Source organism: Dermochelys coriacea, chromosome 1 (assembly GCF_009764565.3).
Source record: "Dermochelys coriacea isolate rDerCor1 chromosome 1, rDerCor1.pri.v4, whole genome shotgun sequence".
In the NCBI taxonomy this organism is placed as follows: domain Eukaryota; kingdom Metazoa; phylum Chordata; order Testudines; family Dermochelyidae; genus Dermochelys; species Dermochelys coriacea.
In genome coordinates, this window is record NC_050068.2 from 38,725,972 (window position 1) to 38,751,090 (window position 25,119).

The window sequence follows — 25,119 nt, forward strand, 5'->3', positions numbered from 1 at the left end:
TGCATCAAAGCCATGAAACTACAGTGTATCCAGCACAATGTCAGCATATCAGTCTCGTATCTCCCAGAATGTCAAAACACTATAGTGGATACATTGAGCAGATAATTCTCTCAGGACCATGAGTGGGAGCTGAGCATCACAGTCCTACAGAACATATTCAGACACTGGGGTCACCCATCCATAGACCTCTTTGTGACCTCCCAGAACTACAAATGCCTGCAATTCTGCTCAAGAGCAGGGATGGAGTTCCGATCCCTGGGAGATGCATCTCCTCAAACGGGATGGCGCCTGTGCTATACATACTTCCCCCTATCCCCATGCTATTGAGTTTAATACACAAAATATGAACAGACAAAGCCAGAGTCATCTTGATCGCTCCCATGTGGCCCAGACAAACTTGGTAGTCGTAGCTGTTGAGGATGGCAGTATGTACACTGTGCATTCTTCCACTTCTGCAGAACCTTCTATCACAGTATGCTGGACAAATTTACCTCCTGAACCTGGAGAGGCTTTATCTGAGAACATGGCTTCCACATGGTTCCATACTGAACTGAACTGCTCGGAACAGGTGAAGGACATATTATTAAACAGCAGAAGGACATCCATACATAATACCTGCATAAATGGAAGAGTTTCAGCATATCGTGTCAAAACAAACAAGCCAGGGCCCTTATCTCCCCCCCTTACTAATGATATTAGAATACATACAATATAGGAACTAAAAAAATCTGGCCTATTGCTTAGCTCAGTCAGAGTACATTTTGCAGCAATTACCGTTTTTCACTACAAGGTGGACAGGATATCCATATTTGTGCATCCTATCACCAAATGCTTTCTTAAGGGTTTCAGAAATGTCTACCCTGAAATACATGTACCTACCCCACCTTGGGACTTGAACTTGGTACTATGCTGCCTTACTGGGGCCTCATTCGAACCATTAGCAACACGCTTTCTCACACACAGCTGTCAAAAGTAGCTATCTTAGTTGCTGTTACATCTGTCTACCAAGTGGGAGAGCTAGTGGTCCTCATGGCACACCCACCATATACCATCTTTTTCAAGGACAGGGTCACCCTAAGACCTCATCCAAAATTTTTACCCAAAATACCACCTCCTTTCCACTGGAATTAACCAATACCTCTCTCCTCATTTTTTCCACGCGGGACTTGGCACTACACATGCTAAATGTCAGACACGCACTAGCATTCTATCTTGACAGGATTAAGCCTTTCAGAAAGTCATCCAAAGCTTTTTATTTCGACTTCTGAACAATCTAAAGGTTCAGCGATTTCTAAATACAGGCTATCTAAATGGATTTCTGGGTGCATCCACTTTTATTACAACAGAAGGGTATACAACCCCAGTAGGGATCTGAACCTACTCCCCCAGATCCTTATCAACTTCAGTAGCCTTTCTAAACAATATACCGATTACAAATATGTATAATGCAGCCACCTGGGCATCCACACGTTTGCAGAATGCTACGCGATTGACCAGAGCTCAAGATTGGACGCTTTGTTAGGACTTACTCATGCAACTCCGAAGCCCCTTCCACATCCACTGAGGGGCACTGCTTGACAGTCATCTGAAATAAGGCACCCAGAGGCGCGTTCCTTGAAAGACAAGAGAAGATTACTCACTCACTCTGTGTGGTAACTGAAGTTCTTCTAGATGGGTGTCCCTGTGACTGCTCCACTACCCACCCCTCTCTTCCATAGGCGCGAACTCTGTGGGTGCTCTGGGGCTGGAGCACCCATAGGGAAAAATTAGTGGGTGCTCTGCACCAACCAGCATCCAAGCTCCACCCACACCCGCCCCCAAGCATGCCGTGTCCCCACTCCTCCACCTACCTCCCAATGCTTCCTGCCACCGAAAAGTGGTTTGGTGGTGTGCTGGGAGGGAGGGGGAGGAGCGGGAATGTGGTGTGCTCAGGGGAGGAGGCAGGGCTGGGGCAGGGATTTGGGGAAGGAGTTGGAATGGAGCAGGGAGGAAGCGGAGTTGGGGCGGGGACTTTGGGGAAGGGATTGGAATGGGGGCAGGGCAGGGGTGAAGTTGGGGTGGGGGCAGAGAGGGGTCAAGCACCCACCGGCGGAGGCAGAAGTTGGTGCCTATGCCCTCCCCTATACTTCAGAGTTCAGTCTACAGACTCTGCAGTAGAGAAGGAACCATGGGGCGGGGGGCCTGGTTGCATAGTTCTACCTAGGTGCCAACAATGGTGTGAGACTGGGAGAGCGTATGGACAATCCAGACAAGCACTGTTGCTGAAATTCTCGAATCAAAGGTGCAGAGGCACACATTCACCTGAAGTGGAATGCCCACAGGGACACCCATCTCAAAGAACCTCAGTTACTGCACAGGGTGAGTAACACTCTTTTTCTTACAGGATGTCACTGCTTTTTAGCAGTCTCTTCTAAGATGGGTACATTTGTATGGTATACTTTAGAGACTCACTGTGTTGAGCTGGGAGCAAAATCTTTGCCCATAATCCTTTAATTTCACCTGCTCAAACACTTATCACACTGCTGGTGCTATTTATACAAACACTAAAAATCTGACTTACTATCTAATGTTTTTGCTCATTGGGATAGTCTCACAATAGATGCTATTTTTGTGAGGGTTCCATGAGTAGAACAATGTAAGCCCCACAAATATTATTCCTGTTCCTACAATTATATATTCTCTTCCATTTATTAATAAAAATTGCCTAAATATAGTGTTTTTAAATTCTATTTAATGGTTCTACACTGTTTTTTTGTTTTTTTTTTAAAGTGTTTAATAACCGTACTAAGAGACTTTGGAAACAGAATGGAGGGATTGCCTGAAGAAAGGCAAGAGATTAAAAAACATAGTTTGGTCAAACTATGACTACTGAGTACCAAACAGTCTGCAAGTAAATTCCAAAGAAGGAGACTAAGTTTATGGTGGTTCAAGAGGGTAAAATTATAAGTAATGAGATGAAATTAAGAAAGTGAGAATTTTAATTTGAGTATCAGGAAAATTAAATGGTGAAATCTTATGATAGTGAGTAATCTACAAAAGGAAGTGATGAAAAGACCATTGCTGAAGCCATTTAAAACTAGGCCTGAAAAGAAACACTAGAAAATATACCATAGAGCGCAATTCTGCGCTGCCAAGGTTATGGATTTGTCATAAATATAAAGGGAAGGGTAACCACCTTTCTGAATACAGTGCTATAAAATCCCTCCTGGCCAGAGGCAAAATCCTTTCACCTGTAAAGGGTTAAGAAGCTAACCTCGCTGGCACCTGACCCAAAATGACCAATCTGGAGGGGGGGAAAAAGGCATTTGTCTGTGTGATACCTTTGCTGAGAACAGATCAAGGATGCAAGCCTCCAACTTCTGTAAAGTTAGTAAGTAATCTAGCTAGAAAATGTGTTAGGTTTTCTTTGTTTTGGCTTATACATTTGCTGTGCTGGAGGGAATGTGTATTCCTGTTTTTGTGTCTTTTTGTAACTTAAGGTTTTGCCTAGCGGAATTCCCTATATTTTTGAGCATTGGCCTGCTAAACCCAGGGTTGTGAGTTCAATGCTTGAGGGGGCCATTTAGGGGCCATCTGGGGCAAAAATTGGGGACTGGTCCTGCTTTGAGCAGGGGGTTGGACTAGATGACCTCCTGAGGTCCCTTCCAACCCTGATATTCTATTTTGAATCTGACTGCCTGTGAGATTATCTTCCATTCTAATCTTTCAGAGTTTCTTTTATCTTTGTTTTGTTCTCCTAATAAAGTTCTGGTTTTTAATAATCTGATTGGGTTCTTAGTGTCCTAAGAAACCCAAGCTGGTCTGTGCTCAACTTGTTTGTTCTCAAGCCTCCCCAGGAAAGGGGGTGTAAGGACTTGGGGGGGATTGCTGGGGGAAGAGGAATTCCAAGTGGTCCTTTTCCCTGGTTCTTTGTTAAAGCGCTTGGTGGTGGCAGCATACTGTTCAAGAACAAGGCAAAGTTTGTGCCTTGGGATCGTTTTTAACTTAAGCTGGTAAAACTAAGCTTGAGGGGTCTTTCATGCAAATCCCCACATCTGTACCCTAGAGTTCAGAGCGGGGACAGAACCTTGGCAGGATTTGATGGTCTAATAGGCCTTTTTAATATTTAAGTACTGAGTGTGACATCCTGGCTCCATTGATGTCATTGGGAGTTTTGCCACTAACTTCAATGGAGTCAGGATTTCATTCTGAGTGTGATGGTTTTTTGTTTTTATGATCCTTAAGAACACTTATTTTTCCCCCAAACAGAATGAAGGTTGGGGGGAAGAAGTTAAGACGGAATTTTTGAGAATGGTAAATAATAAAGCTGTTATAATGAAAGTATTCAGAGAAGAGGAAGGTGTGCTCATTGTAGATCTGAAGAAACCTCCAGTTAATAAAATAAGGAGTGACATGCCAGTATCTCTTAAGGATGCTTTAGTTTTTACAGAGTTAGCAAGGTATGTGTCATCTTAAAAGGACTTTAAGCATTTATATTTATAAAAAATATACAAATAAAAATTAAAGGAATCTAGTTTACATTCTATAAATTGTACCCTTACTAATAGGGCTAGCATGGTTTGTTTCTGCAGTTGTAAATAACTTCCAAAATTTTTTCACCCAGGAATGATTACATTCACATGTGGTGTCATATCCATTTTGCTGGCACAAAACCTCATTTGGATAACTGGGTTCTAATTGCAACACAAAAAGAGGCACAGCCGAGTTGTCAGACTTAGACCTTAAGAAAAAGTATTTCTAAGCTTTCAAATCATTTTTGTTCATTTATAACACATAAATTGACACAACAGCTAAAATATATCACTGTGAGTTTGACAACCTTGAAGTTTTTCTGGTTTTGTTTTTCTTTGTGAATGTTTAGTGGTCATTAAAATAAGGATTTTATTTTTTTTTAAAGAAAAAGGGATTAGAGGGGAAAGATAAATGGAAGATGCCTTATCCACTATTCCCACAAATACCTTGCTGCAGTAGTAATTATCTCTTAATGAACAAGGGAAAGGAAACATTTTAAAGGAACAATGTTTTATTCTAAGTAGTAAAGGCAAGCCTTTTGCTTCTAACCCATTTAAATAATATAAACACACACTGTTGCCTAAAAACAATGAGTAAAAGATAGTTTGGAAAGCTTTAAAGGAGCAGCAATCACATATACCCCACAGTATGTCTCACTTTTGGGGAAACTCACTGTTATTGGAAAAGAGGAAATTGGCTGCACAGCACTACAAACAGCAAAGTTCAAGAGCGGCTCATATGAGGCAGTACTGTAACAGCTAACAACCCATGAAATTACTAGCTAATCCAGATGGTTACTGAGTTTTTTAATAAAAGGTTCATTAGGCCTTTCACAGAAAATTCCAAACAGAGATGCCGTTCATCCACAACTGGCTTTGACAGAATTTATTCACAACCATTATTCTCCTTAGGTTTCGATCACAGCTTCCTAGTCAACCGGAAAACAATATGGCATTGCAGTATTGTCCACCCACATTGCCACAAGAAATGACAGAAGTCTCCATTGTAGTTTGTCACATCAATAGTCCTAGTGATTTCTACCTTCAGTTGGTAAGTATTTAGAAATACTGTATATTTAATTAAAATATTGATTAAAATTTCTGGGCTTTAATAACCAAACAATAAAACATTAAGCCATCAAACAAGATATTAGACTTCTAATAATCAGTTGCTACCCCCTCACCCTGAAAAAATAAAGTTCTAGTCTGTTTTCTTATCCCCACCTGTAATATAGAAACTTTCTAGGTATATGTACAGTGTCTATCACAATGGGATTCTGAGCCTAAATAATAAATATTATAATAAAGAGGGAAATGAGGAAATATTCATTGTGGCACCCATACCAAATTCATAAACGGCTCATCTTGCTAGCCGGGGTGTCTTTTTGATGGATCAGGGAGCAATGTAGTCACCCCTTCTCTCCTTCCCTCCCACCCAAGTGGGGGATAAGGCGATCTCAAGCAGGAGCTGCTAGGGCAATGCTGTACGTGCTTCTCCTGGCTTGCTCTCTTCCCCCACCCTGCCTGTAACACGTGCATGGGAGAGTGGGGAGGTGTTGCTGCTTTCTCATTCCCTCTCTTCCCCACAGCATGGGGAAGGAGGGTGGATATTTCACATTATCTGGGTACTGGAGCCTATTCCACGCACTCCTGCTGCCCCTGGACAGCAGGATTCATGATGGGTTGACTGATTGGCTCTTGCCTACTTGAGGGGGTGCTTCTGTTTGCTGCTGGCAAGTAGCCATTTTGGTCTGTTCCAGTCGCACCTTTCCCCACCCTTGTCTAATGAGCTAGGTCTCTTACAATCCAAGAAGCTAAGCTGATCACCCAAATTTTGTTTGAGGTCTGGAAGGGATTTTTCCTTTTTGACAAAATTGGCAAACTATTGTTTGGGGTTTTTCACCTTCTATCTGGCATCCTGGAGGTCTGGCCTTAAGGTTTAAATTACATTTGTCGCAACTTTGGTGAGTTCCATGCAGTTGGTGGGTTTAAAAAGGGTCCAATGTGAAATCTCTGTAACCCAGTGGGCTCAAGAACACAACATTGCATAGTAAGGAGGTATAATGGTGCGGTGCGGTGCGGTGCATGGCTCCCTTCATCTTTCCTATCCACTGCATGGAGGAGGAGAACAATTTGGGACTCTGGCTTCCAGCCAGAATCCTTGGGTGGGCCTGAGGATGTAGAGGGGGCATTAACCTCAAACCCACTTGTAGGTTTGTAGAGCCTAGGGCCATTGGTTCCTAGATGAAATCCTCACTGTAACATCCCTGCTGAGTAGTTTAGATAGTAGATCTCTATTGGTTAATTGTGTTAATAAAGTTTTTGTCCCTATTTAAGCATACTATGGTATGTTTTTCTGTTTCTGTGTCCACATCAATTAAGTGTATCATACAAACCGTGGTATTAGAGAATAGCCTACAAAATCTCCTTTGATGGTAGATTTAAACAGGGCAATATTCAAAAACTGGATCATTGGTTGGTACACTTACACCATTTGTGACAGTCATTGCCTTTTGTGGCCTTTGTGCTCAAACTCTCTTTTGGAATTGAATGCCACAAGTCCCAAAACACTCTGAATGTCTGTGGTTTATTCTGATGAGTAAGTTACTGTAGTATTGGTTTTTTGTTTGTCTGTTTGTTTCATTATTTTAGATAAAAAGTCTGGACTTTTTAGTTCTCCTGAAGAAAATTGAGGAAGTATATAAAAATGATGGAGAAAATCTGGAAATTCTCTGTCCTGTTGAAGGCCAAGCCTGTATAGCGAAGTTTGAAGATGGAGTTTGGTACAGAGCGAAAGTTACTGGTAATTATGTTAGTTACAGATTATCTAATTGTGGGGTTCAGTCAAATAATTGGAAGTGGCATTTCGTCAGAACTTAAATAATAAGTAATAGTCACTTTTATTGCTGCAAAAGTTAGTAATAAAGACCAATACTGAAAGTCAATTTTAGAACCTTATAAACTACACTTGATATTACTTTCTTTTGTTTTGCTAATTTGCTATTAATAATTTGTTTTACATATTATAAGATATTATATATGTTTTTGTTCCATCTATACACATATACAGTAGAATTTCAATAACAAACATAATCATAATTGTCACTATATACAGAGCCCAATTTTCTGCAGTGCCCAGTCTCTGGGTGTAGCAGATACAGAAGAGCCACAAAAAAACTGTGGTTGCAGTGCTCTGACACTGGGAGCAGCGGGTGGCCAGTTTGTCCTCTTGTCATGGTTTGAGGCTAATCTGAATTACATCTCAGCTATTTATTTATTTGTATTACCATAGAACCTAGGAGTTCTAGTCATGAACCAGGACCCCACTGTGCTAGGCACTGATATGATCCCCAAAGGGCCATCTGCTAGCTAGGAATTATCTGAGCAGTGTGTTTCAACCACATGCCTAGCCTACCCCATACATAAGAAATATGAGAGGCTGGTATTAGGACCAACTGTTAACATTTTACTTTACCCAGTGATTTTTCTTGATTTGAGGGAAATTTGGCTGGCTGTTAAAGGCTGTAGCAGCTTTGCTGATTTGGGATCTAAACTGTTTCAGAATGTGGTACTTTATGCATACACAATGTATGCATACATCTCTCTCTGAAATTCTGGCCACTGATGTTTAGTATATACCTGATGATAGTTACAAGTGTTAACAACTTCTGATTTGTTTACCTGAAATTGTAATGTTTTCTGAAGGACTGCCAGGGCATCAAGAAGTTGAAGTTAAATACGTTGACTTTGGCAACACTGCCAAAATAACTCTTAAAGACATGCGTAAAATTAAAGATGAGTTTTTGAGCCCTCCAGAAAAGGTAAGTTTTTATTATTTGCATGTATTGAAAAGCTTAAAATTTAGTAGCAGCTCAAGGATTTCCTTTGTTAGGATATTAATGTAAGTAAAGACCAAATTATTCAACTCAAATCTTAAGGTTTTTTTTTTATTAATTTAATGCATTATAGTGTAGCATTTAAAAATGCTTTGGATACAAGTGAGATGGAAAGTTTGCACTTACATTTTACTTATGTCACTGGCCTTTAAATTAATTCAGATGTTATTTTAATATCAAAGTCAATTTTCAAAGACCCTCACTTGTTCTACAATAAGTCAGCTTAATTTTGTTTGCTTTGACTAGTTTCAGAAAATATTCCATATCTGCTAAAGCACCCTTTAAATACATGTCCTGAATTTTGGTGGGGAAAACTGTTTTTAAGGTTTTTTGTGCTCTCTGATGTTTATAAGGGCCTTTTCAGCAAGGGATAAATTGACAATGCAGGGGAACAGCAAAACTGACCATGCACAAAGTGTTATAAAATACATAATGTGAAAAAAACAGGGAAATGTCCTAACTTTCAATTATAGTAATTTTGGGTGTTACTTATGAGAACAAAAGTTTTCAGACAGAAATGTGATTTTTTTTCAAGTTTGTGTCTCTTAAGCCATTATAGGTTGCACAGGTAACAACTCCTATTGTTAAGCTTGCCCAACACTTTGTGTTACAACCAACTGAAAACAGGGTCCTATACCTTTGCCAGACTTTTAGGCAAAACTTTTTGGGGGATGTTTTAGCTAAAATGATTTTAAATGTTTTTGAGAATGAGGTTAGGGGAAAATGTTTTGCTCATGGCAAAATATTCTTATGTTCCTTTTGTTGAGAAGCTCTAGTGCCTTCATGCTTTGGAACAAGGAGTTGAAATTTTGGCAGGGGCGAAGTGTTAGCATGCCTTTTACATTTGTGATATTTTTCCCAAATCTGGCTTAGTTATTAGACTCTGAAAAATTTCAGTGCATTTATTCTAAATAGAGACTTGGTAGAGTTTGGCAGCTAAGTTCTCTGATGCAAGAGGCTGCAGAATAAAAGGATAAAAAGTTCTATAATCACTAGAGAACATTCTTCCACCAAATCTGGAATTGAACTCATTATTCCTGAGTCTTCACATTCCTCTGCTGTCTAGAAATAGCTGTGAAACCCACTGGCAAACAGTCTTTCTCCCCATCCCCTTCAAGAGGCAGGTCCATGCAGAAGATAACAGCCTTCTACTGCTATCTGCTACTCCACTAGTTCAAATGATAGAGAATTGTGGGATCTAAAGGTCCTGCTGGTGACCCATCTGGGGAGTCAGTATGGTCCACATGATTAACTTCTGCGGGTGTGTTTTTTTCATTTTTAAGTTTAAAAAACCATAAATTGCATACAAAAAATAAAAGAGCACAAGGTTGCCAAGGCATACATTCAAAAATTAGGAAATGCCAGAATTAAGGTTGCCAGTACAACCTTAATTTGGCTCATTTGCGTGTGTGCATTATAATACAATCTTTAATTATGTGATCACATATTTTGCCTAAGCCCCTCCCCTAAGTCCAGACTGGAGGGACTTCATGTCACTACTTTCTAAAGGTGACCAGATATCCCGATTTTTTAGGGATGGTCCCGGTTTTTGGGTCTTTTTCTTATATAGGCTACTATTACACCCCAATCCCAATTTTTCACACTTGCTGTCAGGTCACCCTACTACTTTCCAGGAGTCTGAGTGTTTCTGCAGTGCTCAGTTACAACACATTTTTCCTTATGTACTTTATTGAAGTTGATTATTTTCATATTAAGTGCCTTGTGATCGTGATTACCATGGGATCCTCAATGGCTTTCTTTTCTTAGTTATTACTATTATCATAGATTTATTACGGGGGTTATATCCTTTCCCTGTAGGAGATACATTGTGGGAGGCAATGGAAGCTTGTTTGTATACATATAAAACTTCTAGATTCATTCTCAAAAGGTCAGAAGACCATTTTCATTACAGTTGGAATTCATTTTAAGAACAAATATTAATATCTTTATTTTTCTCCCTAGATCATTTAATGACTTTTAAGTCAGTCATGTCTTGCTATTTAAATCACTGTGAAAGGGAATTGCCTCGGGCAAGAATTATCATAATTTAATCAGCCTGAGTCATGATCTTCCTTTAACAATGTTATCTTGTTTAGTTTTATGGTTACTTATAGTTCTTTAAGTTCAATGAATAAGAGCTTTGGTTACATCTTGCAGTGTTGATGATTGATGTATAGTCTTGCATCAGTCTAAAAAATTGCAGAGAATTTAATTTTGTAGTTTATAAGAAAAGATGTGTATGTTCTTCTGATCTTTTGAGGCTGTTTCATCCAAAAGAAACTGAACAAACTTATGGGTGTATGATACATGAAAGTTTTATATGTATACAAACAAGCTTTCATTGCCTCCCTCAATGTAGTTCCTAGACTAAACCTATGATAATAGTAATAACTAAAAAAATATAAAGCCTTTGAGGATCCCAAGGTAATCATGATCACCAGGCACTTAATAGGGAAATAATAGACTTCAATAAAGTAAATAAGGTGTATAAAAAGAAAAATCTGTTGAAATAAAGTGCTGCAGAAATACTCAAGACCCCTGGAAAGTAGTAGTTAGATATGCATATTACCCTGTAAATGAGAATTTAGGTAGGGGAAAAGTGCTTAGGAAATCAGCTTCTGACTCTCAGGCACAATTTGGTCCTGGATCCTCCTTTTGCAACCCTTTTATCTAACAGATTTCTTTGTTCTCCATGCCAGCTCAATAGGGTGGGGGCTTGTTGCAATATTTGGGTCTAGGGAGCCTACCCCAGTTCTGAGCTTAATTGCTGTAAAGTGGCTGAAATTTCATTAAAATGTTATAACCTATAACCACAACTGTTGATAGAAAAAGGTACAAATGAAAGACAGACTGGATTAGTACATACAAAAAGGGCTACTGGTATAACTAAAAGACTGTGAAGGTGGTTGTTTGTAAATAAGAGGAGAATGGAATCGGAAATTAATGGAACAAAATTGGTGTGTCAGAAATTAGTCTTAATTGGTGAACAAAAAAAATGAGGTGATGACCTATGTTGCACATTGCTGCCTTTGGGGTCCTTAAAAAGAGAGACTTTGGGGATTGAAATGGTGGAATTGACTCCTGGAGGATTCCCTCAGGAAAGGCTAATAGCTTCTGCTTCACTGTAGAGACTCTGTCTTTCATTGGTGAGCCTCGGTCATCATGACATTTAGCCCTCAATGCATCAGTGGGGAAACCTGACCATTACTGGTGGACTCCAGATGATACTTATGAGACCCTGCTCTGTCTTCCCTTTCCTTGTGTTTCTTTCCTCACTGTCTTTCACCTATTCTCTTTGCTTTTGACCTGATCCTGAGACCAATTATGCCAAAGATGACACTAGCTAGCTGTGCCCAGGACTGGTGAGAGAGTGGGAATCTGCCCAGATTAGTCAGGTCAGACATCCCAGACCAGAGAGGTGAGGTGGGGTCCAGAGCAACAGGTGTCATGGCTAACCTGCCAGCCCTGGATGTCTGTCCATGGCTGACTGACTTGCATCCTCAGAATGTCCCAAAACAAAAACTGTTCAAGTGCTTGCTCGTGTCCATTTCATTGTAGGTGTGTGTGCTTGCCACATGCACTGGTGCAAGAAGTTAATCCGTAGCAGACCGGCTCTGGTGCCCTCTGTGGCGTGCATATGCTGCAGTATAAGGAGCACTACTGGCTCCCCCTTCCCGCAGTTCCTTCTTACCGCCAGTGACAGTGCTGGAACTGCTTGCCTCAGCAAGCATTGCCTTACCTAGTGGTTTCCTTTTGCGTTGTGTGTAAATAGTTTTTTAAATGGTTCTTTTTGTGTTTTAGTGTTAGTAGTAGTTAACTTAGATAGTTGCCTCTTGGTACTTTGCCCAGGGCCGGGGCATGCCCCGTTCCCCAGGCTTTAAGCTGTGCGAGCGCTGTCCAAAGCCGAGGCTGATTAATGACCCGTTTCAAAGCTGCTTGAAGTGTCTGGGTGAAGCCCACATCAGTGACAAGTGTTGAATCTGCAAGAGTTTCAAGCCAAGAACCAAAAAGGAGTGGGACATAAGGTTGAGAGTGCTCCTCATGAATTTGGCCCTTGGGCCCATCCGAGCTGCCAAAGTCACCACAGTGTGCCTTTGGCACCAAGTTCCCAATGCTGGTCCCAGTCGCTGGTACCGGTAAAAAAGCCTAAGAAGCACCAGGACAGAGGGCACTCCCAGCTCCACGCAGGGTGAGGGCGAAGGCTGCGGAGGAGCACAGACCCCGAGGGACAGCAGCTCTCCAGTCCCCAGTCTAGCTTAGACACCCCCAACCAGACTCTCCAGTCCTCCAATGGACCTACTGCCCACTCCATCTAGTGGAAGAGGTCTGCAGTTCTTGGAAGTCCCATAAACCCTGGTGGCCTTTCATGTGGCCAAAGGCATTTGCTGGTGCCACCAATACCTCGCTCTGACATGGTTGTCTCTAAGGGAAAGCTAGCGCTGGAACCTGCGCCGCGGTCCCCGTCAATGTGGTGTTGCTCCCTGACACTGAGGCGGTCGACATTGAAGCATCAATCCCTGGGGACGTGCTTCCGACCTGCCCAGGCTGCCCGGAGATCCCGGCATCGCTCGTGGGAGGACTTATAGTACCAGTTCCCCATGGGATGGCACTGTTTGCCCAAAAGCCAGCACGGGATTGAGACGCACCAGTCTCCAGACAGGCGACATTGCTCCCAAGGGCACAGGTCCCCAGTGGAACCACCACGCTGCAGATCCCTGGCATCGAGGGGGACATCGACAGGTCTGCGGTGCCAACTGACTTCATCTAGGTGTCGCTCGTCGCCATCTCATTCCTGATCGCCAGACCCTCGGTACCGCTCGAGGTGCTCTAGGCGTCAATTGCTGGATACCTACCATTGATCTGCCGAGCTCCACCACTGGCCTCCGAGCAGCTGTTGTCGAGACTTTGATACCTGTATTGGTCCTCCTGTGGTGAGCGGCATGGAAGCCATCAGGAGGACAACTCTGAAGCCTCATCAGCACCATGGTGGTCCCCGAGGCGTCGCTCACCCTCTTCGGATGAAGAGGAAGAGGCATCAGGCCCTTTGAACCAGTCGCCCTCAGCCAAGCACGGAGGAGTTCCTCTGGTATTGCCAGCCTGTGCTTGGCCGCAGGGCCAGTGGTCTCCCCCATGGCAGTTCTGGAACCCATTGGGTTTCCATAGGCACTGGGGACTCTTGTCCAGTGCTCTGTGTCAGGCACGTCAGACAGGAGATCAGCGACCGTCTCCCACCCTCCCCTGGCATTGGACATGTTGTCAGAGCGCGGTGCCCAGGAGCCTCCCACGTGGGAAGAGGCTAATCCAGAGGTGGAAGTCTCACGCATCCTTCCCCGCCTCATCATCGTCACTGCCCAATGAGGCAGTGGCAGGACCATCCCAGTCGATTTTTCTGGATGAAGCTGTGGCACACCAGAAGCTGTTTAAGAGGGTGGCAGCAAGCCTGGGCTTACAGGCAGAACCCTCCAATGGCCTGTTCGACATCCTGGCCACGGTAGCCCCATCCAGGGTGGCACTTCCTGTATATGAGGGAATGGCAAAGCTGGTCAGAGCCCTCTGGTAAACCCCTTCCTCCCTCCTGCCCATTTCCAGGCAGGCGGAGAGGAAGTTCTATGTCCCTGCTACGGGATCGGAATATTTGTACACTTACTCTGCCCCAAACTCCCTCGTATCTGCAGTCCATGAGAGAGACAGACAGGGACAACCTGGCCCTACTCTCAAGAATAAAGATGGCAAGAGGCTTGACTTGTTTGGGAGGAAGGTTTATTCATCTGCCAGCCTCCAGGCAACAGTGGCTAACCACTAGTCTCTCCTTGGCAGATATGATTTTAATGTTTGGCAGTCTATCACCAAGTTCACAGACATGCTGCCCAAGGAGTCCAAGACAGAGTTAAAATCATAGAATCTTAGGGTTGGAAGAGACCTCAGGAGGTCATCTAGTACAATCCCCTGCTCAAAGCTAGGAGTTCCTGGCTATCCTTGGGGAGCGGGGGGGAGGGGGGAATGGTGGCGAGGACCTCCCTCCAGTCACATCAGATGCAGCAGACTCTGCCACCGTGGTGGCGATGAGACGGGCTTTGTGGCTGATGTCTTCTGGGCTGGCCACAGAAACCCAGCTCTCACTACAGGGCCTTCCTTTTGACAGCCTGGCCCTCTTGGGTGGAGCAAACGGACACAAAATTACATAGGCTAAAGGACTCTAGGGCTGCCCTTTAGTCCGTTGGCCTCTACATGCCAGCTCCTGCTAGAAAGAGGTTCAAGCCACAGCAACCTCATAGACCTGCCAGTCAGGTGAGATCAGAACTCTGTCATAAGAAGGGAAAGGGCTACACGCGCCACCATGGCCACCAGACAGGCTCAGCTTTGCAGCCAGGCTCATCCTACTTCCCTCAAGGGAACAAGCGGGCATTTTGAAGGCGACATCCCAGACTGCAAACTGGATCCTCCTCCTCTTTGTTTTGCCAACCGCCTTTCTTTTTTCCTTCCCGCTTGGACCACAATAACTACGGACCGGTGGGCCCTCAGCACTGTGGCAGTGTGGTATACCCTGCAGTTTATTTCTATCCTCCCTCCCATTCCCCTTCCCTGTTCCTCTGCAGGTACCCTTCTCACCAGCAACTGCTCAGACAGGAGGTACAGGCCCTTATACAAGTCAGAACACTGGAGGAAGTACCTGTGCATTGAAAGGGAAAGGGGTTCTTTCTATTCCCGGTATTTTCTCATTCCGAAGGCCATTCTGGACCTCAACAGATATCTCAAGAAGTTGAAGTTTCGCCTGATCTCCCTGGCCTCCCACTCTCGATTTGAAGGATGCCTATTTTCATATATAAATATTCCCAGGGCACAGATGTTTTCTGGTGGGGACAGCTCACTATCAGTTTATGGTGCTCCCCTTTGGCCTTGCAACGGTGCCAAGGGTGTTCACCAAATGCATGTCTGTGGTGGCCACTTACCTCAGACTTCAGGGTATCCAGATCTACCTGTACCTCGACGACTGGCTCGTCGAGGGCTGCTCCAAGTCCAGTGCAATGTCAAAGTGCTGCAGGACTCGTGCCCAACTCTGAGCCTGTTGATAAATGAGCAAAAGTCTGCATTTGTCCCGGTCCAGAGGATAAAGTTCATCGGTGCAGTGCTAGACTCTACCGATGCCAGGATGTTTCTACCACAGGACAGGTTTAACTCTATGTCAAAGCTAATTACCGACCTCTTCATGCATCAGATCACCACATCCAGAGTCTGTATCAGGCTTCTAGGCCACATGGAAGCGTGCACCTATGTGGTCCACCAAGCAAGGCTCAGAATGCATCCCCTCCAGCTGTGGCTGGCAAAGGCCTACTCCCCGTCCAGCAATCACCTGGACAAGGTTGTTGGGATCCCGCGCAGCATACTCACTTCCCTAAAGTGGTGGTCCAACCCAAAGGGAGTGATGGCAGGAGTGCCATTTGCAAATCCTCTTCCCGGGGTCTTGCTGATATTGGATGCCTCAGGCCTCTGATGGGGGGCACATCTCGGGACAATGCAGACCCAGGGAACTTGGTCCCCGGAGGAATGTGTGCTGCACATACACGTCAAAGAGCTCAGGGCCATCCGCCTAGCTTGCGGGGTCTTCCTCACCCCAGCTGTCTGGTCAAGCGCTGCAAGTTCTGACAGACAACACAGCCTTCATGTTCTGTGTGAACTGACAAGGGAGTGCGCAATCATCAGATCTTTGTCAGGAAGCCATTCATCTGTGGGATTTCTGTATCCAGCACTGAATCCATATGAAGGCAGCGCATCTCCCTGGCTTTCACAACATACTGGCAGACCACCTCAGCAGGTCCTCTTGCTCTCGCCTTGACTGGGTGCTCCATCTCAAGGTCGCCCGGATTATCTTCTGCAGGTCGGGGGCTCCCCGAGTGGACCTGTTTGTCACCAAACAGAACAAGAAATGTCTGTGTCTTTGCTCCCTGCAGGGTCTGTGCGAGGACGCCCTTTCAGACGTGTTTCTTCTGTCATGGCAGAAGATCTGCTGTATGCTTTTCCACCGATCCCTCTGTCGTCAAATGTTCGGCTGAGTGTGTGTTCTCCCTGTGTGCTGTTCCACCTCTGCACAGATAGGTGGCACTGCAGACCTTGAGCGAACTGTGCAATGACGACAAAATCCGTCAAGGTGCGAAGGCGCCCGGCCAGGTTTATTGTCGACACAGCACAGTAATAGCACCTGGCAGGCTCTACGAGGATACTAAGACATGTATGCCCATGACAATGAATGCAGCTTAGTCAGTGGCAGGACTTTCAACTGCTCTCTAGGCTGGCCAAAGACACTCCTTCTGAGATGCATCTTGATACACAGATACAAACAAATTACGTATTGCCCCGACGTATCGGGGTGCCACCCATTGCCTTGTACATGTTGGTCTGATCAAAACATTTCTATTCATCATGCTGTCATCCTGACCTTATCCTTAAGATGGGCCAGCATGTTCCTATTATCTTTGGTATCGAGGTGTTCTGGTACCACCCTTCTGGAATGTGCTTCTGTGGGTGCTTTGTGCCTCACATCTCTTAGGAATATGTGTTTCTGCAATATCTGCCCTGTTCTTGCCAGATTCTGTGAGCAGAGCCTGCCTCTTGCTCACAGCTTAACTTCGCTTTATACTGTATCAGCAAAGTTTTGACTACTTTTAGCCCAGGCCTCTTACCAGGCCTCTGATACATGGGCTTATGTTTCAGGCCCTCTTCTTACTACATCCTCTTATCAGCAGAGTCCTGTCAAAGATCAAGAGGGACAAAGTCATGGTTGCACCGGCGTGGCCTCGCCAACATTGGTAAGGCCTGCTCATGGACCTAGCTGTAGCCATTGCCTGAATGCCCGGATCTCCTTTCCCAGGACCATAGTCAGCTCCTGCACCTGAACCTCACTCCGCTTCACCTCACTGCGTAGCTGCTGTGTGGCTAAAGCTAGAGGGGCAGGCCTGCTCCAGTCTAGTGCAGCAGATTCTCTTGGAAAGTAGGAACCCCTCAACTAGAGCTACGTACCTAGCTAAATGGAATCGGTTCTCCTGCTGTGTGGCGGAGCGGGGTATCTGTCCAACCCAGTCATCTCACCAATCCATCCTGGATTACCTGCTCCAGTTGAAGAATCAGGGTCTCGCTTTCTCCTCTGTCAAGGTCCTCTTGGTGGCCATATCGGCGTTCCACCTGCATGTTCAAAGTCAATCAGTGTTTTCACATGACGTGATGGTCAGGTTCCTGAAGGGCCTGGAAAGGCTCTTTCTGCCGATCAGAGACCCGATTCCCCAATGGAATCTCAACCTGGTCCTCTCGAGGCTCACTAGGCTGCCCTTTGAGCCTTTGGCCTCATGCTCCCTCTCTCATCTTTAGTGGAAGGTAGCTTTTCTGGTGGCCATTATCTCAGCGAGGAGGGTCTCTGAACTGAGGGCCCCTCACATTGGAGCCCCTATATGCCGTCTTTTACAAAGACACGGTACAACTGCGGCCCCATGTAGCCTTTCTGCCCAACGTAGTGTCCTTCTTCCTTGTCAACCAGGACATCTTTCCAGTGTTCTGCCCCAGGTTGCACTCCTCTAGCGAGGAAATGCGGCTACACATGTTGGATGTTTGACGTGTACTGGCTTTCTATCTGGAGTGCACCAAACCATTCCACAGATTGAGTCAGCTTTTCGTAACAGCGGAAAGAATGAAAGGCCTTCCTGTGTCCTCTCAGACGATCTCAAACTGGATCACCTCCTTGCATGCATACCCACTATGAGCTGGCTCAGACCCAGCCACTGTCGATTGTGAAAGACCACTCGACCAGAGCGCAAACATCCTTGGCGGCCTCTCTAGCCCATGTCCCTGTCCAGAACATCTGGAGGGGCCATGACATGGTCTTCAGTGCACACATTTACCACGCATTATGCCATCACCCAGCAGGCCTGAGATGATGCTGGGTTCAGCAGGGCTGTGTTGCAGTCTGTACATCCATGAACTCCTCCCTGTCTCTGGTGATACTGCTTGGGAGTCACCTAGAATGGAATGGACATGAGCAAGTACTTGAAGAAGAAAAGACAGTTACCTTTTTTTGTAACTGGTATTCTTTGAGATGTGTTGCTTATGTCTATTCCATGACCTGCTCTCCTTCCACACTGTCGGAGTTCACATCAAGAAGAAACTGAGGGTGGGAGGAGCCGGCGGCGCCCCTTATACCACAGTGTATGCGCGCCACTCCAGAGATTGGCAGAGCCAATCCCCTACGGATGCTACTGAGGGGAAAAACTTCCGGCACTGGTGCATGTGGTGAGCTCACACACCTAGAATGGAATGGACATGAGCAGCACATCTCATAGAGCACCAGTTACAAAAAATGTAACTGTCCTTTCTTCCCCCAACTTCAATGTTTGTATCTCTTCTTTCCCCTCCTTCTCTCCCCCCACCGGCCCCACACACTGTCTTGTCCAAAGCTGGAAAAGTAAACACCAACTCACAGGGTCAGTTCAAAATTCAGCAACAGAACTAACACTTTTTCTCTCCACTAAGAAGGATTGTTTGACAAAATAAGAGACTAACGATATCTCTCTGTAAAAGAGACTTTGATAAGTTTTGATTGTTTTACATAATCATTCAATTTCAAAATGTTTTTTTTATCCTTTTTCTTTTGCACATCCTATTTAATATGTTTCCGAACTCTCCAACCTTTGGCATGAATTTTCTAGCATGTTTGCCATAGGACTATGCCGGCCAAGATCTCTGTACTCAAAAATCCAAAGAATGGCTAATTTTTTTAGTGTTTTGCCATGACCCTGTCACTGCACTATCTTTGACTCAGTAAGCCCACTAATTCCATTTAAATCAACACAATGAGGTGAAAGTTGTACCCGTTTTTTACCCACCTGTACAGAATGAGGGGTGCTAGACTGCCACAGAGAGGTTTTCTCCTTTCACTGAAACCTATGATATGCTTAGCCCACACTGGGCAGTAAGCAGGTTCCTTATGCCGTCCTGCTCCCTTTTATGACAAGGATTTAGCCCTAAATGGACACTGTGGATATGTGTTAACAGGTATCTAATTTGATTTATTACTTAGGCCATCAGGAGCAAGCTGGCTCATATTGAATCCTATAAAGGAGGAAATGAATGGAGTAGAGAAGCAAAGGAAAGATTTGAAGAAATGACTCAAGCTAAATTTATGTTGTGCTCAGTCATTAGTAAGTTATCAGTAGTGTGTCTATTACATAACTAATATTGTTAAATAATTATAATAATTGTGCATATATAGATCATCACATATCAAATAAAGTAAATACTTTCATATGTTAAATGAGAGAAATTCACTCTATTATGATTACTCCTCCTCAAGTTTGCTGATAGATCTGATCTTTTACCAAAGAATCATAGAATGTCAGGGTTGGAAGGAACCTCAGGAGGTTATCTAGTCCAACCCCCTGCTCAAAGTAGAACCAGTCCCCAATTAAATCATCCCAGCCAGGGCTTTGTTAAGCCTGACCTTAAAAACCTGACCTTAAAAAAACAAGCAAAAAAGAAAAGGAGTACTCATGGCACCTTAAAGACTAACAAATTAATTTGAGCATAAGCTTTGCATCCGATGAAAAAACTTGTGCTCAAATAAATTTGTTAGTCTCTCCAGTGCCACAAGTCCTACTTTTCTTTTTGCGGATACAGACTAACACGGCTGCTACTCTGAAACCTAAAAAAATAAGATTTGCAGTAAGTAACGTGATTGGCTGAGAGTTTCCAAATGTAATGTAATTGCAATGAAACTTTATAGACTTGAAAGCCAAATTACAACACCATTTATGCCTTCAGTTCCATGTGGGCAATGTGAGTGTTAAGTGGTGTAAACACTGGTTTGCATTAATGTGTAGGGTTTAATTTCAGAGATGCTTATTATTCATGGCTTTCACTATCCACAGTAGGAGGTTTGGGTGATCAGCTCCTCTGAAACAGGCCAATACTATGTGCTGCTGAATTTCAAATCATATCTGTTCCGTGGGATTTTTCCCATTATTGGTTTTGGTAAAGTGTAACTTTATTTATGTGAGATGGGAATTCTTATACAAGTCAGTACCAAAAAATTAATTTGGAAACTGCTTAAGAAATGAAGCTTTGAGCAATAGTTGGCTGTTAAGTCATAATGTTGTAGAAGCCACCAAAAAAAAATCCTTAATGGATATGGGTGTAAAGTTGTGACTGTTTAAAGAATTTGCGTTAAAACTGGATGTGGTTTTTATTTTGCAGATCAGACCTTGGTAGATTAAATTTTTCAATGTTCTATCTGCCTCTACCCACCTGTACACCCTCTCTCACCCCTCAGACAACAAACTTTCTCAGTGTTGTCGTTACTGGACACTTTTTAAATTAAGCTTTATCTTTATCTGTTTTGGAGGTGTATCACAAGATAACGTTCTATCGGTTGAACTCTTTGACTCCCAAGATGTTCTTGGAAAGAGATCCTCTAGTCTCAACAGTCAGCTAGTTAAAGAAGAGCTAGCATCTTATGTGCTAGGGCAAGTATTCTATTTATAATCTACTGTAAAGTAAGTGTGTGTGTGTGTGTGTGTGTGTGTGTGTGTGTGTGTGTGTGTGTGTGGTGCAGGGGGGATTGGAATTGTCTGAGTCTGGATTTTCCAGCTGAGATTGATGACATTGTCTATATATTAATAAAACACTATTGTTAAGCAAAAATGCAACAGCTAGAGATTTATACTTTTTGATGAGTGTTTTTGAGTAGTCTTTAACTAGATGAAAAATAGCAGGTTAAGTATTGGAGGTAAAAGTTAACTATATAGGTGTTTCATCCTAGTCTTAAATGCTAATTGAATTAAGATCATTTAAATATGTTACAAAGTCTCAGTTTTCTTGGTAAAAACATAAATAATTATAAGAAAGCCACTAAACAAAAATGTTTTCTAATAGAAATAGTTATTTTAGTTGTTACTTGGGGAAGTGACTAGATGGATTGTCATCTGCCAGGGCATAAGTGTATATATAGATCATAGTAGAGTAAACATTTTCTGTATATTGGCCAAATTTGTTAATTTGTATTACGTAAATTAGGCACCTAAATTGACTTAATTTAACTTCACACAACCAAGTTTTTTATTTTTTCGCCATTTGACTATTTACTGCTGCTGTAGTTCAGCAAGTGGACATGCTCCTGGAATTTGCTGTAAAGTTACATATGAAATTGTAAAAAGAAAAGGAGTACTTGTGGCATCTTAGAGACTAACAAATTTATTAGAGCATAAGCTTTCGTGAGCTACAGCTCACTTCATCGGATGCATTTCGTGAGCTGTAGCTCACGAAAGCTTATGCTCTAATAAATTTGTTAGTCTCTAAGGTGCCACAAGTACTCCTTTTCTTTTTGCGAATACAGACTAACACGGTTGCTACTCTGAAACATATGAAATTGTATTATATTACTGTGTCCATGGTTGCTGGAGGGGCTGAACTGAGACTGCTCAATCAGGGCAAAATTGAAAGAATGGGGCAGACAATCCCCAGAACTCGTTGTTTGTTCTAATAATTAGATTCACCAAGCCAGTAATCAAACAGCTTGTATAATACCTTACTGATTACCAAGAAACGAAAAATACAGCTATCCTTAAGCAATCCAGTCCTGGGCTCCCACCCAGACAGCCAACTCAAATATGGTGAGGATTACTTAAAATCTTATTCGCCATGTATAAAGTTGTACCAGTCCCAGGAGATCAGACACATTACCCATCAGTTCAATGAATATTTCAGATCTTAACCAAATACACGCTTACAGCCAATTCTTATTAACTAATCTAAGATTTAAAAAAAAAGAGTACTGTGGTTAAAGATCATTATACATACAGAAATGAATAAAGTTTTTATGTCCGTTTCATTGGAGAGATGGCGAGGTTGCTGAGTTATGAAAGTCTTTCTGGAATCAGTTTAAAAGTTATAGTCCAATAGGCAGTCCATGTGTAGAGTTTGTTCAGATTCTTCTATGAGAATTAGCAGGGATAATCCAAAGGTACCTGGAGACCTCAGTCTCGCAGCTTGAACTTCCCTTGACAAAGGTTAATGAGATCTGTGGTGGTAAGGATCAGGCCCAAAGCTTCCTTTATAGTTCTCTAGTGGGCTAATAGCCTCTTGACAGCAGATAACACAGCAGGCATTCCTTCGATGAAGAATAGGTAATGCACATTGTTGCTTTGAAGTAAAATCCCTATTTCCTAGGTGCACTCAGTAGTATATGGTAATTAACCATTCAAGCTGTTCATTGATAGTTTACTACAAACTTGAAAGAGAAATAAGGACAATGATATTATAACATCACACATTTAATCTAATTACTAATATTCCCTTTTGATCCCTGAATCAATAGAATATAGTAACAGACAGGAACAGAAGTTTGTCATCTACAAGCTAATGAGATCACATTGTTAACTTCTAACAGATATAGGTAAACACAGACAAATACAATTTGTATTTACTTCTAATTCTCTAACAATAAAGGTTTACATTTCAAAGCTCTAGTCTAGCTAACATGGCTTTGTTAGCTATTTACAAGAAATGGCCCTGTTTACCATTTCAATAATTTTCTTATGTCCTTAAAGGTTGATTTATGGGTCACTTAGCCTGCTGGTTGTTTAACACTTGCTCAGTGTCACAATTACCTACCAAAAAGCAAGATAGCAATATGGCCATTTTTTTCTTCCCTCCTTTTCCATTTGAATTTTTCACTTGATTTTTGTCTCCTTTTAGCTGGCATTGTTTCCCTAGTATGTATAAACCTTATTAACTGTTACCTATTATTTATGCAGCTCATTTGTCATAATTTTTCCATTCTGACTGGAATTTCCATTAGTGAAGATAAATGTATGTAATCAAAAAAGTGGTGAATGATGCAAACTGACCATTAAATTATCCAAATACACCCAAATGTTAAATACAATACTGACTATAGCAAGATAGCTGATAGAAGTTTGTTTCCTCTATAACTAAAACTATGTTACAAGTTCATTCAGACAGAATATCTCCCACGTGAAACGTGAAATTCTCTAAAGTAATTAGAAAGATCGCTAGTGTTCAGTTGCCCTGTTACTATGTGGATTAGTCATCTACTGGAAGGGAATAGTTGTAACAGTTTCTCAGCTGACAGATCCTTTGTGTTTTCTTTCAGTATCTGTCTGACATGTTCTACCAGATTCTGAATGATTGCTTTGATTACCTGTATTGAAATTAATTTGTTTTCTTTTGTTCCTGGTGGTGGTGTATTTATTTTTTACACTTTAAAAAAAAAACCAAAAAACTTTTGCTTCTAAAACTTTGTCTCTTCCCCTCTCCCCATATCCAGTCATAACTTTTTATTTCTCTTAGCAATTTTTAATTCTCTCTTTTCTCTTGCATGCAGGTAGCTTTTTAAAGAATGTCAGAGGAGACCTAAGGGTACATGTTTACTGCAGCTAGACAACTGCAGCTGGCTCATGGCAGTGGACTTCGGCTCACTGGGCTCAGGCTGTGGAGCTGTTTCATTGCAGTGTAGACTTCCGGGCTTGGACTGGAGCCTGGGCTCTAGATCCTGCGAAGCAGGAGGGTCCTAGACCTTGGGCTCCAGCCTGAGCCCGGAAGTCTACACTGCAGTGAAACAGCCCCACAGCCTAAGTCCTGCAAGTCCAAATCACCTGCATAGGTCAGCTGCGGGTTTTTCATTGCAGTGTAGACATCACATTAGTGACTTGTTAGAAGGAATCCCAACTGTACTATAATGCCCTAATTCTGCACCATGTGGTGTGTGTGGACTGCTGCACCTTCACAGGGCTCCACTAGGATGCAGCAGTTATCTTGTACACTAAGCAAACCAGAATCAGCGCTTAGGAGGCCAATTGTGAATGAGAATGGCTATAGCTTCCTTTGAGGAATTTTGTAGCATTGCTGGATATGAGATCTGCTAGAGGATGAAGTAGTGAACTATCATATTTTGGGGTAAAGCATTTTAAGTATTTCTGACTTTTCACAAAGCTTCCCATAATCTGACTAGTGAAAAAAGGCTCTTCAGTATATTGGCCCTGTTGAGAATAGTACTTCCACTTCAGAATTTGTTGCAGGGTGGATTTGATTTAAATCATGATTTAAATCACTAGTCAGGAAGACTTGATTTAATCATGGATTTATTTGTAAAACTTTTCAGATTAGTTTTACAGCTATATCAGAAAATGAATGATTGTTTGGTTATTTCACTTACCAAAGGTAATTGAAGCAGACATTTGTGAAGTCATTGGGAGGTGAACCATCTCCAATTCAACAGATTAATCATTAATATTTGGAGGATTTTCTTGCCATTCTGTATTAGGAGGAGAACATCACCAGACAGACAATTAAATTGTTTTATTTAACTAAAACAACAGTGTTCTGGATTTTTTCTTCAGCAGCAAACATATAATATCTTAACAAAACAAGCATATGAATTTTTGAATTTAAACATTCAAGTTTTTTTTAAATCAGATTTGTTTTATTATTTATTTTATTTTATTTTTATTTATTTATTAAATTATTTTTAACAAAAACAGTTAAATGAAATTTTAAAAAAAAATTAAATTGACTATGTCTGCCAGGTCAACATGAGAAACTTAAAATACTGGCTTCCTCAGCTAACTCAGTCGTCTTCACCTTCGTTTTCCTGTTTGTTCATAATCTGGAAAAGAAAAACAAGCTTTCCTGCTTTTTCAGGTCCCAAATAGTTT

General features: G+C 42.6%; 1 protein-coding gene across 3 annotated transcripts in view; it reads left to right on the plus strand.

The window, feature by feature from the left end:
• The window catches only part of RNF17 (ring finger protein 17), a 220,853-nt gene that overhangs the window by 100,664 nt on the left and 95,070 nt on the right, over window positions 1–25,119 (plus strand). For all 3 annotated transcript variants that reach the window (XM_038411672.2, XM_038411698.2, XM_043504233.1), the window contains 6 exons: window positions 4,249–4,439; window positions 5,424–5,562; window positions 7,164–7,314; window positions 8,217–8,332; window positions 19,470–19,590; window positions 20,790–20,910. In XM_038411672.2, coding sequence (XP_038267600.1) covers window positions 4,249–4,439; window positions 5,424–5,562; window positions 7,164–7,314; window positions 8,217–8,332; window positions 19,470–19,590; window positions 20,790–20,910 — 839 coding nt within the window. The remainder of the gene's footprint in view (window positions 1–4,248; window positions 4,440–5,423; window positions 5,563–7,163; window positions 7,315–8,216; window positions 8,333–19,469; window positions 19,591–20,789; window positions 20,911–25,119) is intronic.